Genomic DNA, 20,459 nt, shown 5'->3' with positions numbered 1-20,459 from the left:
AATCTATTCATACAAATATTAGTCTTTCATAGCGAATGCGGAAATTCATTGAAATGATTCATTAAAATATTGAAATGGTTAAAAAATGCGGTTGATCTACATTGCAATATGGATATACCTACTATAATATTTATTGAGATTTTTTATGTAAAACAATGCCCATGTCCACCATCAGTTCAAAGGCATACCGGCCGCTCAAATAGTAGGTAGATTCTTCAAACGGAATGTATGATACGAAATTTGCAATGTAAATACATTTTGTGTTAGCATCAAAATGCATGAATTTTAATGGATTTATAGGAATCTAAGACTACTTCGCACGATTTTAAATTGGAAACCTATATTCCTTTTTGTGTGATTTCGTATTCCGATAGTCATTTTATCTCAATTAGCTTGACGTGTGAGCTAGATGCTTTCAGCATTATATATAATATTATATTCATAATCTTTTAATAGGTTGTGTTGTTCAATATATTTTAATATTATAAAGTATAACAACGAATAAAACGGAAAAATATCATAACGACTGCTTATAAATGGGTAAAAGTAAACACAGTCATATCTAATATGAAGCGCTTACTTTCAAAAGCGGCTAAAACGGTTTTATGCAATTTTCAGATAAATTGAAATAACTTAAATTTTATTTCAATTTATCTATCTTTTACTACCGTTTTAGCCGATTTTGAAACTAAGGTAGATTTTTAATAATTAATATCGACGTATTTAGCCGTTTTTTGAAATTAAAACTCAGACCATACTATGGTAGACAAATATATTTATCAAAATATATATCCAACTCAAAATACTCGAAAAACCGCTGTAGCCGCTTTTGAAAGTAAGCGCTTCATATACAAACCATGTACAAAGTTTCGCATCAAGACTCAGTAGTCCTACCTCGTAGGTGTCAAATTCAAAATGTATTTAATTTTAATTAAAAAATAATAATTTCACCAGTTTCTTTCTATAATTATTATTAAATCATATGGGAAAAATCGAATTGAAACTTATAACGGATGTAGTTGTTACTTGCTTTGTTCAAACTACATCCGTTATTCGTTTAATATCTGAAGGTTGCTCGTGTGTGTGACATGTGTTCGGGCAGTATTGAATGATACACGAGTTGGTGTTTTATATCGTATATATTATATTATGGCGCACATTAACTTGTTTGTTATTACACGGCAAATAACAAGGTGTTAAATTATATCGCCATGGTTCAACATGAATCTTTTAACTTGATAATTCAGCGAAGTACTGAGTATCCTTATAACCTCTACACAAAAACGAGGTTTCTAGACAACTGTCAGTTTTTATATTTCCGTTTCGCCACTGTCTATGCCTCAAACATGTGCATAGACAATGACGTGGCAGTTGTAGAGTTGGATAAAACCTTTACAAACTATCTTCACCTAATCCTCTTTGTTAATATTTTTTGCTCAAAATGTATCAATTTAAACTAACTAATCCATCGTCTAACGTTTAACAAGATTATTTATTTGTCGAAGTATAAATGTTTTAAGAAGAGTGTGTATGTATAGTTTTTTAATATTAATTAGGTCAACTAACAGAATCAATATTAGTACATTATTTTATTTGAGATATGAAATAAAAGAATAAGTAATGGTCCGAATAACAGACAGACACAGAAATCATAATTAAGTAAAATATTAAATACGGTTATAAAAAATATATTGGAGAGAGCTTTTATAAAATCTTAAAAGAGAAAAACACATAGGTAGTAGGTAATTATAAGAGAGTGGAAAATAAAATATACTAAAAAACTAATGTATGATGCGACATGCGACAGAAGTGAAACTCTTCATTCTCTTCCACGTAGATAAGCGCCAGCTAGAAGCAACATGCATATTTTTGACGTGGTATTTTTATTCGAAATAAATATTTATTTTTTAAAAGACCTGAAACCAATATAGTCTTTTTATCATTTATACAAAATATTTAACTAAAATACTTAATTAAATAAAATTAGAACGTATACGGCCACCTATTTTCATACAATTTTATATTGCGATCTGTACTATTATTTCGGTAGAACTCGGTAATTTATCAATAATAGTTTTCATCTATATATATATATAAAAATTGCCACCTACCCGATCCTCGCAAAAGCGCAATCGACACACTTCCTAAAGCGTCAATTACATTGAGCTTTTCTACGAGCTGTTTGTTTTTGTGGAATTTACAATCTGCCTGTAAATTCGCCCAGTGTAATCATCGAACAAGCTAACAAGCAGGTTGTAAACACTCTAACAAGAAAAGTTGAAAGCCGGTCAACTTAACACGCTACACGCCGGCGTATGGGCCTACTGCGTCTGCGCAGTAGCAACCTCCCGGTAAAAAAACGAACTACGTTCTGTCAAAATAGTTGCTGGCTTGTGGCTTCTCAGTGAATGGAAAGTTTTGTGTGTAATCATCAAATCGCAGTAGCTGAATCGCCAGTTTTTAAATTCGCCAACAAACAGCTCGTAAAGAAGCTCAATGTAATTGACGCATAATCGAAGAGTTTATGGATCTATACAATCGACAGCCTTTACATTTTATTTAAGAGTAAACCATGATAGGATTTCGTCACAGATAATTAAGATTCACTGTGCTGTCATTGTTGCATATTGCGCATAAAAAGGTTTTACTTAAAAATATATAAAAATGTAATAATTTCGTACTTACTGACACCATTAGTAAAACATTGTTTTTTCTTTATTTCAGATACAACGAAATAAGCCAATACAACTGCCTCAAGATGTAACGAAATAAAACTAGACAACAAAACACAATGGATATCATCATTTGAATGAAATATACTGGACTAGATTAAATAGATTTAGATTAAATAGTTTCGACGCCACTGGATAAGACTCTCACAAGGTGCATGCAAAATGAGCTGGCGAAAAGGATCAACGGTGAGCATTGAAACGAGCGGTGGCAGTGGCGGCTCTAGAGGAGGGGGCTCTTCGAAAGGAGGCTACCCCTTTGCTTTGGCTCTGAGGATACGAGTAGTACAGGTAATTTAATAATCACATTTTGACGTGTTGTAAATTACGTAATTAATGGAAAATTCTAACGTCAATCAGAAGGTAATCTATATTTTATACAAAGAGGTAAATATAGGGAAAATCCACGTTGTAAAATTATCTTTATATAGTGGCAATTTATTACTAACAAAATACATAGCAGCGATGCTGGCGTGGTGTAATTAAAAGAATCGGATAACAAACTAATGATCACAAATAATGCTAATCGATATTTTTTAGCAATTTGGATTTCGCTTTCGGCATCTTCAGGTACTTTCCACACTAAAAAATGGCAATTTCACATTGCACACACAGTTTAAACGTTAGAGGTTCTTTTTTCGACCATCTCCGATCCTAATAAAATAATATGGGCCTCCACAGAGTGGAGGTTTGTATTAACAGATTTTGTTTTTATGAGAAATGGATATCAGTTACTTGCTCAACCTATTAGGTCCATACTCTGACTTATACACAAATTAAACAACAAATATGTATACTTTCCAGATCCAGGATTCGGACCTGGGACCCACGACGCTATAGGGCGACGGTTAAAACCCGCGTCAATAATTTGTAACATCATGAAATGAGCGCTCGCCTATAAATTAACAATTAATAATGCGTATCTCTATATTTCTTCATTGTCTATATAACTGTTTACTCTTTCTTTTCGTATTTCACGTGGGTGAAGTCACGGGCGATCGCTTGTAAAAAATAAAACGCGTTTTCTTCGCAAGGTTTTCAAAAACTAAATTGGCACCGTACAGAAAAACCAAGGCCGACTATATTTAAGCCGCGACACGAAACTATGAATTTCGATCGTAGTGATATTTATTGGTTATTCTTCAAATGCATCATGCTTAAATTGTTTTCAGAAAATTATTTTACTTTTAAAAAATATTAATACGTTAATTATTAATATGAACGAAATATGCGATCGAAAATCTGTATTTACTGTCGAACAAGTTTCACAGTTTTAAAAGCATTGCCGCCAATGATCTTTTTTTATGAACCATATCCTCGTTTTTTTGTACAAAGTGGTTCTGTTATATACTTATAGATATAATTTAAATTACATATTTAACATTTAATAAACTATTTCACAAGATTTGAGAATGTAACACTTTTTATTGAAAATACATAATTTCAAAACACCTGAAAAACACACCTACTTATTAGAAAATATCTTTGAAAAAAATACGAAGCCATGAAGGACTCATTATAATGAGCTTTACCAATTACGCCACTTGCATTCTACTTAATTACGACGAAATTAACATACATAAATAACGTACATACAACTGAACCGCGTATCAAATTGCGTTAATATTGGCAATCGGCGTTTGTGATTTGAATTGAGCTACCAATAAAATTAATCATCCGGATCTCTCGAAATTTTAATCTTCACGTTCTTGCACTTGCTAACAAATTAAGAAATTTTATTTTATTCAACGAATAATTCACATTATTTAAAAATGTTACATTCGTAAATCATGTGAATTATTCGTTGAATAAAATAATAATTCATTATTTTTGTTTACTTTAAAAATAAATACATATGGTACACTTGATTTTTCATGTTCATGTTTGTTTTATTTGGTTTATAATAATATTTCAATTTTTCTTAATGGGGTAGCAGTTAATTTCTCGATTTATTTTTCACATATTATTTTATAAGACGTATATAAAGTTGAATTTCTAAAACTACTTGAAATCAAATCGTATTGATATGGTGTCGTCATTTTAAACTTTTAAAGTGATAATCATATCTACGTTAAGAAAAGTCTTGTAATAATAATATTTAAAATATTAATAACGTATGTGTCGTTTATGTGTAGAATCTCATTATGGTTTCGAAAAAAGTTTTGAAAATTCGACAAGTCTATATCAAAATATTTACAAGACGTGTTATGTATTTTATATTGCAACTTTTAAAAAACACGTTTCATCCTTATTTGGGAAACATTTTCGTGAATCCATTTTACTTAACGAGCCATGGCGAACCAAAGTTTGTCAAATGTAAATACTTGTAGTTTACCTACAGAATCCAAAAATGGAAGCGCTTGAAAATCAGAAAAGACCTACGGTTCGTTAAGCATCATTCTTTTTCTTTCTTTTCTTCTGTTTCTTAAAATAAATTCATTGTCAAAATAAATTCCAAAAACTTACATACAAATAAATTTATAAGTAGATCCCTATGTGATGCAGATCATGAGAATTGTTTTAAAATGAAAAGGGTGACTGGCACTGCTTGCAAATATTCTGACTATGATAAATAGAAACGATAATATCCTAGAAAAAGGTGTCCATTTCATTCCTGTTAGATTTATACTTTTTGTTTTAAAACTATCGTTCGTCACATATTTTCACTTACTTTGAAAATATTATCAACTTTTTTTTTAATTTTGAGAATATACATTATAAACCACTTTTCACTGTTATTTCTTAGAGAGGACTTAGCCATCAAAAGCAAACTCCTATATTCTACCGGTTCTTCAGTCTCCTTCTCCAGTTAATTACTATCATTGCTTGCAAATCCATTTTTTGGCCATCAATCCAATAAAATCTTTCAACACTCCGCTTTTCTTCAGTCCACAAAACGTGAAGCAATTTATCGGTACTTCATTGTCGATGTAATGTCATGTGACCAACCCACAGCAAGCATGGTGAGGTAAAATCAACACTCAGCCTCGTCAAAAAGCTTACAGACCTCATGATGCTAATTACATTACCAGATTATAATAATCGTAGATGAGACTAAAGATTTTTCGCAAAATTATACGTCCAAATACTACTTGTAACTATACAAGTATTGCAGCACAATATCGGTATCAATAATATTTTAAATAGGCGGATATTCGTATTTCTTAATAATCTGGACTGAAAGGGGGGACATGCTCAGCGTAAGTCAAAATGGAGCTTTTATTGCATTTTCAAAGCATGATCCTAGACATTTCTTAAACGTTGTAGACAATCTATTTATATAATTTTGAAGCCTTATTATTCTTTATATTTATTTTAAACATTTGATGACTGCATAAAGTATTTTTATTACATAAAATAGTATTCTTTTAAACCTCTCGCTCTGATGTTTTAGAATATAGTCATATTTCAGTACATGCATGTGCAGTGGTGTTAAGATTTTTTACATTTATTAATTTTTAAACGCATTTATAAAACCATTAGTATAATTTATGTTGACATTATTATAGTGAAATATTTACGATAAAAAATTATATTGATAATCTCTGTGATCCCAAATTTTACAAGATTTAGGCATTTTATTATTCAAAAAATCGGCAAGATTAATACATTTGAAGATAATTATTCTAAAGATACTAATTATAACCTATGTCTTTGACTATTCAAGTGTGATAAACATCCTACGAATAATGATTGCTTTATAATAATTATTGACCTAAGAATTAGCTAGTGTTTTTATAAAATACGCCATTCCTTTTGGCATTCCCCAGTGGTTAAGCTACAACATACGGCCGTAGTCATAAATTGACAAACTATAATTGAAGTAGGGAGTAATATTATGTTAACGCGCGTGTTTGAACATGTACCGTTTAAAAAAAAATCTGTTAGGTACATGTTTAAACACGCGCGTTAACATCATTTTACTCCCTACTTCAATTATAGTTTGTCAATTTATGACTACGGCCGTATGTTGTAGCTTAACTACTGGGGAATGCCAAAAGAAATGGCGTATTTAAAAAAAAACACTACCTTTTTCTTAGGTCAATAATTATTATAAAGCAATCATTATTCGTAGGATGTTTATCACACTTGAATGCTCAAAGACATAGCTTATAATGAGTATCTTTAGAATTATCTTCAAATGTGTTAATCTTGCCAATTTTTTGAAAAATAAAATGCCTAATTCTTGTCAAATTTGGGATCACAGAGATTATCAATATAATTTTTTATCGTAAATATTTCACTATAATAATGTCAACATAAATTATACTAATGGTTTTATAAATGCGTTTAAAAATTAATAAATGTAAAAAATCTTAACACCACTGCACATGCATGTACTGAAATATGACTATATTCTAAAACATTAGAGCGAGAGGTTTAAAAGAATACTATTTTATGTAATAAAAATACTTTATGCAGTCATCAAATGTTTAAAATAAATATAAAGAATAATAAGGCTTCAAAATTATATAAATAGATTGTCTACAACGTTTAAGAAATGTCCAGGATCATGCTTTGAAAATGCAATAAAAGCTCCATTTTGACTTACGCTGAGCATGTCCGCCCTTAATCTCATCCTTTAAATTTCATCGTTTACAATATTAGTATTTTTTACATTAATTGATATACCTATGATCCAAATGACAGAACCTTATCAACTGCTTCAACGTATTTCTTCGTTGTGAGTGTAATATAATTGTTTAAAAAAATGTTCAAAGCAGAAATATGTAATAATCGGGGTATTTTAAAAATTATCCCATCCCTGTGCCTATTTGCCGATGATGGTTATGACTGAAATTATAGATATTGCCAATAATATACGTCCTTCTGGAGCGATCCTGTGCTGATATTGTTGTATTATAAGTCATTGGTAATTCAATCGATTTTTTTAATAATTTCAGTGAAACTATTAATTTCTCTCCTGTCCAAAGAATCTCGACCTCTTCTAACACTATGAGCACATAATTGGAGCAGGCGTATCTTGCAGGTGGTACAGAGGTATTTTTATGCCAGTTCATGGAACTATCTTGATCTATATTTTATAATTTAATTATATTTCTATCAAATTCAGACGTCACATCGAACATTACAGAAATTATATTAATTGTCAATCGGTTACATAACGTCATATAATTAATATTATATTTTTGTCGCAAATATAACTTCGAATATGCCACTGTAAGTGCCAGTCACCCTGTATAATAATAGCATTAAAATATTATCACCTTACCGTTATTATTTAACACATCCGTGTACGTAGACACCTTCGTAAGTTTCAACATTATCAAGTATACATATATTATATAGCATTGTAAATGGTAATAGGTTAAAAAACATCATAAATCTTCACAAAGTTTTCAGGTTAGGTCAAGTGAAACAGAAACTTTGATGAATATTGAATATATATTAGACTATTTTCAGTATTTTCTTAGACATATTATATAAATACATAGTGACTATGTATCCGCATAAAAATAATGTAATATATAATAATATTAGAATGTAAATACCTAATGGTAAAAAACAAAGCATTCATTTTTATTTACTTTATTATTATTATTATTATGTACACAAGATTTAGGGATGTACATTTCTTCATTGGAAATGGAAACACGAAAAAGCGTCATAGGTATACATATTAGAAAAAATACTAGAAAAAGTCAGAGTGGAATTCGAATTCACGTATTTTCGTTCCGAGCGAGAATTATTATCACTATGCTACCGACCGAAGTACTAACATTACAGATATTTTCAAATTCCAGCAAGCAAAAGCCATGTGTTTGAATCCTACTCGATTCAAGATTTGTTCTAGATTTTTTTCTAAAAGATATGCATGTTTCTGTGGTTTTTCCAAGGTTTTTCTTATATGTAATACTTGTTCCAAAATGTTGTAATGATCAATACCGGTTTCGTTCATGCATTTCTTTTGGTGTAGAGATTATTCAATCGAATGAATAAAACATGTATTCTAAGAAATATATAGATCCCTATAAAGTTAAACAGTACAAAATTATGTAAATTTATTTTTTATATTTTAATGAGACCATGATACAAGCATGTTCAATTAGTTAACAATTATGAATATTCACCTAAAACATTCACATACACATGAATACGTAGGTAAACTTACTCATGTAGTATTTGGTATTGGTGGGTGACCAGTTAAACACGTGTGATTACTGAAAACTTTTGTGATATTAGACGCTTTTGATATTAAACACGTTTGATATTAAATTTTTTGTATTTTAAATATCATAATATGGAATGGGCGTTGAAACGCAGAATCACTTGTGACTGTACCAAGGCATGTCAAGGACTGGTTGAATCAGGACCGCTACAGGACACCTCTCGATAATTTGATAGTGTTGAGGAGCGCCACCGATATTTAATTTTAAATAGCTTTGAAATCAACTATGTACTCGCTTACTGTCATGTGGATTTGAGATTGGCATTATTTTACAATAAATATTAGTAGGTATATGAAAATGCATTGAAAATAATTTAATTAAAAAATTCTGACTAACCCCAGATAATCTTTCTGTTTGCGAGCCTAATAATACGTTACACATAATAACATACCTACGTCTTTTATTCGAGTATATTATTAAAATGTCATTGTATTAGATAGTATTAAACTAAATGATAATAATATTATGAGTTTCGAAAAAGTTTTTTTTATTGAAAATATTTCGCTCATCTTTTCGAACAAAACAAAATATTCAAATCAGATTCGGCACAAAAAGCATGAGAGATGTGCCACAAACATTTTTTATTTATTCAGACGAAACCCATTTTTCAAATGTGGCAACGATTTTTCACTCGAAACTTGTGACGCCACTATGCCCTACGTAGGACCCAAACATAAAAACCCGTTCTGAAAATAGCACGTCTGGTTCTTTACACCCAGTCTCCGGGGCTTGAAACTTTCGTTGAGTAGCTATGAAATAAATTACCAAAGATGAGAAACACTTCCAGGCAGATTTCACTATTTTGTACAATATACCGATGAATTAATGCAAAGTTATTGTACCTATATCAAATTTAGCTAGTTTATAGGAAACACATAAACGTTTTTTCAAAATATTTATTTTATTGCATATTTTTAATTGAACTGGCGTTTACGTAGTAAAACTCCAATAATATAATGGTTTACATTTTTTTTTACTTCTGCTTTAATAGTCATAACGATTTTTTTTAATTAAAGTAGAATTAACTAAAATAACTTTAAATTCTAATGGATTCAAGCTCTGTACTATTATATAATTATTAGAGATATTATCTCATTCGCCCTTAATTATTTTTCTTAGAATTGACGATTTACACCTCTTGAATGTAGTATTTTTATTGTTCATAAAGAATAATGATCTATTATTATGTTTTGACGATTTATTATAATATTCTATTAATAAGATAGGGTTTTTACTAATTAGGTTTTTTACTGACACTTCAACTATACATAATAATATGTTGTTTATTTTATTTTTTGTAACCTTCGACTTGATAGGTAGGTAATGGAGTTTTTACCTATTTTATTGTATTGATTTATTACATAAGCTAGAGTAAAGAGTGTTCGTTGTCAGTGTGTGTTTACCTTTGGTGAGTGTACACGGCGCCTGAAGATGCCGAAAGGCGAAACCCGGGTCGCAAAAAACGACTTAAATGGAATAGTACAGAGCTTGAATCCAATAAAATTTAAATTCAAATTCCATCAAGTACCTTCAGTTGATAGTATTATTATTATTAAAATAATTTTGTTTTAAAAACCATTAAGTATTGCATTTTCTTTTCAAAAAATGTAGACTTTTTGCTTTGAGTTGCAAATTTTGATCTTCAGAATTTGGGCTTCCGGGACGTTGGCTTTCGATATTTAGACTTTCGAGAATTTAGACATTTAAAAATGATGAATTGAGTAAAAACACCACAACCTCGGAATATGTTAAATTTATACTGATCCAAATCACAAAATAGCCCTCATCTATGCATGATGACGTACTTTCTATGGGTTTACGTTTAAAATGTATCTTTATTAATGTGGTGTTAAGAATAAGTTTTTTTAGTAGAAGTTTTTCTTGAAAATTATATTTTATTCATAGCTCAACCCATCTTAGACATACTACATGTATTATTATTGCAAATAAAAAGGCATTACTCCGAACCACACATCTAGTCATAATATTAACAAAATAACAAACACAACAAAATGGATTTATTTATTATTTTTAGCTTGGCATGTCGTTGGCCGCACACGTTTAACTGAGGATATAAAAAAATAGAAATAAAATGGACTTTACGTGTTTTCATATTATAGTATATTGCATTAATTTCACGGGGAATTCATATACATACCTATAGATTCTCAATAATAACAATAAAAGAGTAAAACAAAAAAACAATGAAAAACTGTGTAAAATTAATGATATAAGTATATATGAGTACCTTGGTATCAAAGTGGGACAAACGCCACCTCCCACTAAATTCATGTTTTAATTGATTATGGTAGTGCAAGTGATGCTCCTTTCAAAATATCTATCAAAAGTATGAAAAACGGTAGTTTTCATAGAGATTTTTGAGTTTAAAGTTGGTATGTTATATGAAAAACGGACACTTTTCACACATGTTTGTCAGTCTCCTGTAAAATTTTGTAAATGGCTTATGTCCCACTTTGATACCAAGGTACTCATATATATATGTGTATAGCGCAACGTGGCATGGAAAGGTAGACGTTGGGCATAACGCGGAAAGATCACAAAATAAACCAATAGATAAGGAAGCAGACAAGAGTACTCGACGTGATAGAGGTCGCTAAGCAGATGAAATGGCAATAGGCTGGATATAATATCTCTCGTCGAATGGACAACCGCTGGAAAAATTCCGTCATACAGTAGTACGCAAGGGGTACTAAACGCCCACAGGGACGCCCTTAAACCCACTGTATAGTCAAACTCATAAATTTCAAGGGATAATAAATGAACACAAATCCGCTGACAAGAAGAACTTAAGGGCGGACGTGCCCAGCGTGAGTCAAAATGGAGCTTTTTTCTATTTTCAAAGCATGATCCTGGACATAACTTAAACGTTGTAGATAATCTATTTATATAATTTTGAAGCCTTATTATCCTGTATATTTATTTTAAACATTTGATGACTGCATAAAGTATTTTTATTACATAAAATAGTATTCTTTTAAACCTCTCGCTCTATTGTTTTAGAATATAGTCATATTTCAGTACATAAATGTGCAGTGGTGCTAAGATTTTTTACATTTATTAATTTTTAAACGCATTTATAAAACCATCAGTATAATTTATGTCGACATTATTATAGTGAAATATTTCCGATAAAAATTATATTGATAATCTCTGTGATCCCAAATTTGACAATTAGGCATTTTATTATTCAAAAAATAGGCAAGATTAACACATTTGATAATTTTAAAGATACTCATTATAAGTTATGTCTTTGACCATTCAAGTGTGATAAACATCCTACGAATAATGATTGCTTTATAATAATTATTGACCTAAGAATAAGGTAGTGTTTTTTTGAAATACGCCATTTCTTTTGGCATTCCTCAGTGGTTAAGCTACAACGTACGGCCGTAGCCATAAATTGTCAAACTATAATTAAAGTAGGGAGTAAAATTTAGCATTAGCGAAGAACTAGGGACCGAGAAGAATAGAAGGAGGGTATGGAGACCACGGCTGATGATACTAATAACATTAATAATCCAATTAGACACCATAAAATTAGGTATAATATTTAGGTTGTGCCTTTATAAAAATACCTATGACAATGGTTTTACAACCGAAATCTATAAAAAAAACTAATTTTATAGATTTTAATATTGTATATACAAAATAATCGTAATTAATAGATTTTGTTTCTCCATCGTCTAAAACCTGCCACCATATATTTGAATTAAATATTATATTGACAGTGTATTCCCATTGCAAAAAACCTTAATATTTTGAACTTTCGCTAATTCTCTCAAACCATTGAGCCTTTACAACAGGTATGTAATTAAATGATTAGTATTAATACTAAAGATACCATTTACTTACGACAGGTCTGTAATGAAATAACTGGAATAAATTGTAATTAAGTTAGAATTTATCTTGAAAGTACTCGAGCTATTGTGGCTAGTGGAATAACGAAAATAATAATTGATTGATTTATTTAGGTATAGGTAGGTATCTGACAACTTAACCAAAATTGATAAAGATAACACTAAGCTTCATTCTTTTGTTTAAATAAATCAATAAACGAATAAACGAGGTCAATAAACAATATTTTCTTAACCATATGAATAATTGGCAGTTTGTGAAATTATTATATTCAATGTACAAAACGTAATGTATATGTAAAAATATTCTTACTTTAAGCTCTGTCTGTCTGGGAACTGCTATGAATTGTAAATATTAAAATTACAATTCAAATTCTTATTTTATTTAACATCATCATTATCACCGGTAAAAAGGATAATTTTACTGCTGAGTGGAGACTTGAATCCATTCCTCTCGGTGATGTTCGTTGAGTTGCCGCGTACTTATACAGAACTTAACTTTCCTATCGACCTAGTGGCGTCTATATCTATCTACCATTTAGAATTTGCCTACCTTTGACGACTATATTTGTACAGCGACTGTCTCTTCAAAATCAAATTCAATTTATTTATTTTTACATACCTACTGTGAACATTACAAAATATAAATTGAAGACATTCACAACATAACATTTAAAAACAAAGAAATAGTATTAAACCGTGTAAAAAAGAAATAAATATAATATGCAGTTTCACAAAAACAGTATGAGGTAAAAGGTACAGAAATTATAAAAATAATAAAAAATTACAAATTATAAGCCATGGAAGCACACTGAATTAGCGTAGTGGACCCTACTTTAAGAATGTATAGCGCCCACCTATACTCATCTTCACATAGGTGGAATATATCAACATCTGAAGCGATTTGGTATAACAGAGTTATTGCCCTCCCAATTGTCATCACCAATGGCAGGTTAGTTCTGCTCTTTGGGAGAACAAACAACTGATGCTCCCGATTTCTAAGGTACTTATCAGGGACACACAAGGCAATACCACCAATAATGGCAGAGTTCTCATTGACACCACGTATAAGTCAACCTATGTGTCATACTCTCTTCATTTTAGATTACATAGCATACTTTTATCGAATCGATTCGTTCGTTTCATCCTCAGACGAGGAAGTCTACTTACCACATTGCTTTTCGATATATCATTGGAAAAGGCAATGAGAATTATATCAATATCAATAAATCCATATAATATATATACAATTGCATCAAATAATAACATATGCGGATGACAAATTGACATCATAGGCCGAAACAAAATACTGTCAGAAACGTGGACGTTGAGAAAAATTTCAGCATACTAGGACTCACTAAGTTTTATTATGTCATCATCATCAGCCTGGATCTATCCACTGCTGGATGAAGGCCTCTTCAAGCTGCTTCCACTTCTCTCGGTCCTGTGCGTTGCGTTGCCACGTACCTACTTCCGCAGAACTTTATCATTCCATCGATCCAGCGGCCTCTTGGTCTACCTTGCGGACGTTTTGTACTTCTTGGATACCACTGGATGACTAGATTTGTCCAACGATTGTCTCTTCTTCGAGTTATGTGTCCAGCCCATCTCCATTTAAGGCTTTTAATAAACTCTATTACATCGCAAACCCTTGTCTGCTTCCTTATCCTCTCATTCCTCTTTTTGTCCTTTCGCGTTATGCCCAGCATGAACCTCTCCATACCATGTTTCTGGATCTCTCTTTTACTTAGGGTCCATGTTTCACACGCATATGTGATCACGGGAAGCACACACTGGTTGAACACTTTGCGCTTTAGGCACAGTGGAAGGTTACTTTTGAATGCATTATTCAGGCGGCCAAAAGCACTTCAGCCTAGATTTACTCTGCGAACAATTTCATCAAATATACATCCATCTATATACACTTTTGTCCCAGATAGATGTAGTTTTTCACCTGTTCGAGCTGAGTGCCATTTATGAGGATCTCTTTTTGGCCCGCAAAGCAGTTGAACATGACTTTCGTCTTTGTTACATTTATTTTCAAACCTACTTTGTTGCTTACTTCAGCGAGTTCATGCATTCTGCTTTGGAGGTATTCTGAGTCTTGAGAGAAAATTACTATGTCATCGACAAAGCGCAGATGACTCAGGTATTCTCCATTTATGGGGATCCTTTTGTCATTCCAGTCAATTTGCATGAATAAGTCTTCAAGGGTAGCTGTGAATAGTTTAGGTGAGATTGTATCACCTTGTCGGACTCCTTTGCTGATAGAAAATCTGCGCGATGGTTTATGGAGATTGACAAATGCTATTGCGCTACTATATATAATTATTATTGAAAATATTTATATAGCGCCCAGGGATTCCTTGTTTTCTGAGTGCGTCGAGTATTGAACATTTCTTAATGGAACCGAACGCCTTCTCATAGTCTATAAAACCCATGCACAGTGGCAGTTTGTATTCCTGGCACCGCTCTATGATTTCTCTGACGACTTGGATATGGTCCATAGTGCTGTATCTTCCTTTAAATCCGGCTTTTATTATGTATTAGAAGATATAGATTGTTTTTTTTACTCGGCCTTGAATGGGGTTTCCACTTAGTTTACTTTATAATTTACGCATTGAATATAATATAATTTATAGTATTAAAATAAATACATTTTAATTTAAAATTTGAAATAATAATCATGTTTAAAATATCTAGACATAATTACTATACGTAAAAGTACAGGTTTAACCAAACCATATAAATATTTCTCTGCCAGAATAAATATTGACACCTCGATCATAATATTTTCTTTTTGAGCTATCTTTAAATAAATATACAATTTCGGTTTTTCCGTGGCTATATAACATAAATACGAAACCACTAAATAATATTTTCACAGCGGTAATGGGTTTCACTATTTACTAAACGAATAAATGTAATATTTTTTAGTTTCATCAAGAAATTTCGGTTCTCTCATTACCTATAAAATATATATTTTTTAAATATAGTTATAGTCTACGTCAGTATTGCCATATTTTTCTGTGCTGATTATAGTACAAACGCGTCAAAATTATAGTATTTCTGTAAAAAATATACTACAGGAACATTTTTTGCATTGAATCCTTTAAAATTATAGTATTTTGGCATATTTGGCATAAAATTATAGTATTTTACATTTTTCGCGAAATCAAAATTATAGTATTGTACTATAATTATAATACGGTTGGCAACACTGGTCTACGTGCCTGTCTTCTTTTAAAATCATTGTCAATAATTTTCCTTACCTTCTACATAAAACAGTTATAAAATCCTTTAAAATGTATATGTCTAAAGTCTAGTGTGTTCTCTAGACTAAGGATAACAATCCGGGCAGAATTTCCAAACACAAAATTTATTGATTTACTGTCTAGTACTGACAAGACAAGAACGGTTTTGATCATGAGATTATTTTATATATAACTATATGTACATGTAAGAAAAATCATATAAAAATATTTTTAAATAATCATAAAAATTTCAATTATGGACGACCACTTATTTTATTTGACGGCTATTTCAGTTGTCACAACAGTATTTCCATGAATAAATAAAAATCGCCTGACAAGACTAAAATGACAAATACTTAATAATATACTGTTGTAATGCCTTTCACTAAGATATTCTAAATATTATAATTATTTAGAACTTAGGTTTGGTTGTCATTTTTTCTATCTTTGAAACCCTCATAACAAACCCAAGAATTTTCCTAGCTCTACTACTGAGACGTTGGTCGAATGACTGATAACTATTTCTCGTATAATAACTCTATCTGTTAAAGAGCCTTCTCAGGAAGAGGTTAAGTTCCAAATTATATTATTATAGATCCAATGAAATTAAAATATAATATAATAAATTACTTACGCGCAGCTGTTATGTGTGTATGTTCCTATCATTCGAAGTTCTTGAAAGTTGTACTAAGAGTGTCCCAGAGGCAACCTTCCAAAACCTCAGTTGCCATACAGTCCATTATAGGATCCGTGATTTATATTCTGATATAATCTGTTGATGTCAAGCTTAAGTGAGAACAAACCTTCTCATTCGCCGTAAGACGCCACTTTGATAGTAGAGAAAATAAACCTGTATTTGATAATATATGTATTTAAAACATTTAGTGGGATATCTGAATCTTTTAAAAATATATAACACATAGTTCAGTATAGAATTGTATTAGTACGAAAGTCAATTTGACTTGTACTGCCACTTTAGTGAGATTGAACTTTTCGTTTGCTATATACATAGCATACGAGCAAATAATTGGCTGAAGTAGAAAATGCTTTCGCTATATAGCAGAACTACGAGCTTTAGAATTTTCACGTATTTGCCGTAGTTCTGTTGTTGACAAAGAAAGCAGGCTCTATACGGGTGAAAGTCTAAGTACTTACTACATTGGTAAGTACTAGGGATTCCAATCCCGGGCTATTTTCGATACCTATGAATCCCGGGATTGATAAACATAATCCCGAGATTTCGGGATTGATTTTTTTATCATTTTTTATGGAAAATAAAATAAAAGCGAAAATAAAACAGAAGAAATACTTTTAATAAAAAATAACTACATTAGAAATAAACTGAGTTTGAATGAAGTTTGATTTATACCCATGTGTAGGTTGCCGATTCATTTTATTTTTTCACATGAATTATTAAAAATGAGAAAGATTGAAAAAAACAATGCTTCGCACTTTTAACAATGTAATTCTACCATGATATCATACGTTTTACGGCAGTTTCATATTTGGCTGACTAATTAGATTTATGATGCGGAAAGGCCATAAGTAGGTACGCCATGATTATTTGCTTTACTATTTTAAATCTCGCTAATCCATTTATTATGTCTTTACTATCAGAAACAGCAATCTCATATTAAATTCACATTATTATTTATATTACAATATTAATTACTCCATTAAACTTGTGTATTTTCAAGATTGAACGTATACAATATTAACAATAAATGTCTTAAATAGTATAAATTATACTAGATTTATTTTTGACCGATCTTATCAATGTTATTTGTAAATATAAAAAAATTACATTAACAATGGAAAAAAATGCCAATCCCGGGATTGTCAAATTGTAATCCCGAAATCCCGGGATCAGAATTTTGGCTCGGAATTGGATTCCCTAGTAAGTACTATTATTATTTGACAGGGTTGCAGAATAATATAGCACCATTATTTTTGTCGACAAAGATTTTCATCGTCTACCTTAGCTCTCTTGTGAATCGACATAATAATATTACAGAGGAAATTAACAAGAGAATTACTTCGGCGAATAAACGCTGCGTCGGTATATTAAGGCGACAGATATTTAAATCGGCATAATATCTCTTTAAATAAAATCATAAAACTTACAAAAAAAATTAGAGTCAGTGATCATGTATTTCTCGAAAATCTGGAAATTAGCTGCGTGAAATGAGCAACACCTAAACAATTTTGTACCTAATAAAAATACAGCATAATATGGCAACAAGAATTAAAGGAAATTTTAAACTGCGTATTGAGTAGGTATATACGCTCCTTATGAAGGTTTCAGCATAGTTCAATTAATTAAGATTGTGATACTGCGCAGGCTAGGTCACATGTACCGTATAAATGACAATGAAACGGTAAAGAATAATGTCAAGCAACCCAATAGTGAACAGTATACATGGCATTTAAAAAGTTTGCTGGCTAGATGAAACTGTCGTTGACTGCAATATGTTTGGGATACATACCGGAATGAAACTCGGTTACTTTGAATAGGGACAGGAATATAGAATTGTTGAAGAAAGCCAGAACCCACTATCTTACTCTTTACAGGTCTGATTAAAATAAGGTAAATACTATCGCCGCCATGTGGCAAGCATAATATGTAGTGTAACCATTGTAATAATACATCGGTAACACGTGCGAACTGATGTTTTATTGTAATCGTGTAAGTATAATAATTGACCAAAGCAGAGCAATTTGATTTTTGTTTTAAATCCGCGACTTTTTAGTAAGGCGTGATGCCCTCCAATAAAAGCGACTAACATATTAAGCACTTTCGCATTACTATAACTGTGAAGTGATTAGTCACCATCCAACCAAGTTCGAGAGCATCCGATTCAAAATGTAATTTTCCGAGGTTTATATTATATTTGCCATAAGTTAAAAATCAATTCCATAACCGCGTATAGTTATCATATGAATGTGGTTTGTCGAATGTGTAAATTTGTACCGAAATAAATTTATTTGGTCGGATCTGACTGTAAATAAAGTACCTATTATCAATTATTAACTACCATATCCCCTCATTCGAATCAAAAACATGTCAATCAGTTTTCTGCCATTCAAAGTAAAATACCATAAGCACTAGTATGACAGTAGGTATCTGCAATTTCAGCAAGGAGCGTGTATATTCTACAGACAATTTTTTTTAAGTATACACATAAGAATATGTTAAGTTATAATCATAGCGACAAAATAACACTGTGTGTCTAAAATGCATGTTGTTTCATACTTTACACGTCGTCTTTCACTCAAGGGAGTGGCATACATGAACATTATTAAACAAGAAATATTGTGTGAACAGTACGAAACGAAATTAATAAAGCAGAAATGCTTTGACTACAGCTTTTCAAGAATGTGTGGTTAAATTACATACATACATGTTCATTAAAAATATCTAGGCACTCAACGCGGAATATTTTCTAAAAAGCTAGGCTGGGAACATTCCTTATTGCCTTTTAATTTTGAAGCACTCCCTTGATGTGGTAAATGAATGTCTTTGTTAGCTACATAATATATTTCGATTAATATTATAACCCTTATGATGATGGCGTTAAAAATATTCGCTATTTCTATAGTAACGATAGGTGTCAATTGAACAGCCTCATCTGTAGAGATTATAATATGCTACTAAAATAGTGGGAGAGGAAGGTAAATACTAGCGCTTCTAATATTAGTGGGTATGCAAAACGACTTCGGGTCTTTGGATATTATTAATCAAAATAAAGTATATAAATTGGAAACTTATAAAGGTATCTAGAAACAGTGGATGGGTTTGTATATCTGGGATCAAAATGTAATGGAAAATGCGGTTGTGCAGCAGAAATAAGAAGGCGCGCATAAATTGCGAAATATGCAACGACGCGTAATAACATTATATGGCAGGATTGAGAAATTTCAATTCCCGAATTCTTCGATTTTTTTGGACAGAGCACAGGACAAACCAGTCAATCATCCAGAGATTCCATATATAGGAACGGCTAACGATAGTATGCATGAGACGCATTTTATAGATTTTTGGATATATTGTTCGGTGTGGATCTGATAACCTGAAGCGATTGGTGGTTTTGGATAGCCTTTGGATAAGTGAAGTCAGTGTCCTGGACCGACTAAGTGGAGGAACTCACTTGAGGTAGCCTTCACTCTACCCTGTGAGAACCAGAGGACCGATAGAGGTGGATAGTCATGGTCGCTCAGAATATGACTAAATTTAAAGATGGTAACGATCCTGTACCATTAGGAAACGATCAAAAAGAGAGAGAAGATGGATATAAAATATATATTAATTATAATAATATTATTAATAAAAATAAAATACTACGTTATTTAATGCAAAATACACATGTAAGAAGGCGTATGTCTTTATCTTTCTTTCAGCCATGTCCGATC

General features: G+C 31.3%; 1 protein-coding gene across 1 annotated transcript in view; it reads left to right on the top strand.

Moving 5' to 3' along the window:
* The first annotated feature begins 2,894 nt into the window (after nucleotides 1-2,894).
* The window catches only part of LOC147070968 (uncharacterized), a 35,189-nt gene continuing 17,624 nt past the window's right edge, over nucleotides 2,895-20,459 (top strand). The window contains exon 1 of the mRNA XM_085949169.1: nucleotides 2,895-3,020. Coding sequence (XP_085805295.1) covers nucleotides 2,895-3,020 — 126 coding nt within the window. The remainder of the gene's footprint in view (nucleotides 3,021-20,459) is intronic.

This window comes from Rhyacophila brunnea, unplaced genomic scaffold (assembly GCF_057557595.1).
Source record: "Rhyacophila brunnea isolate RB1 unplaced genomic scaffold, BYU_Rbru_1.0 scaffold_21, whole genome shotgun sequence".
In the NCBI taxonomy this organism is placed as follows: Eukaryota; Metazoa; Arthropoda; class Insecta; order Trichoptera; family Rhyacophilidae; genus Rhyacophila; species Rhyacophila brunnea.
This window is presented reverse-complemented; position numbering and strand designations above follow the sequence as displayed.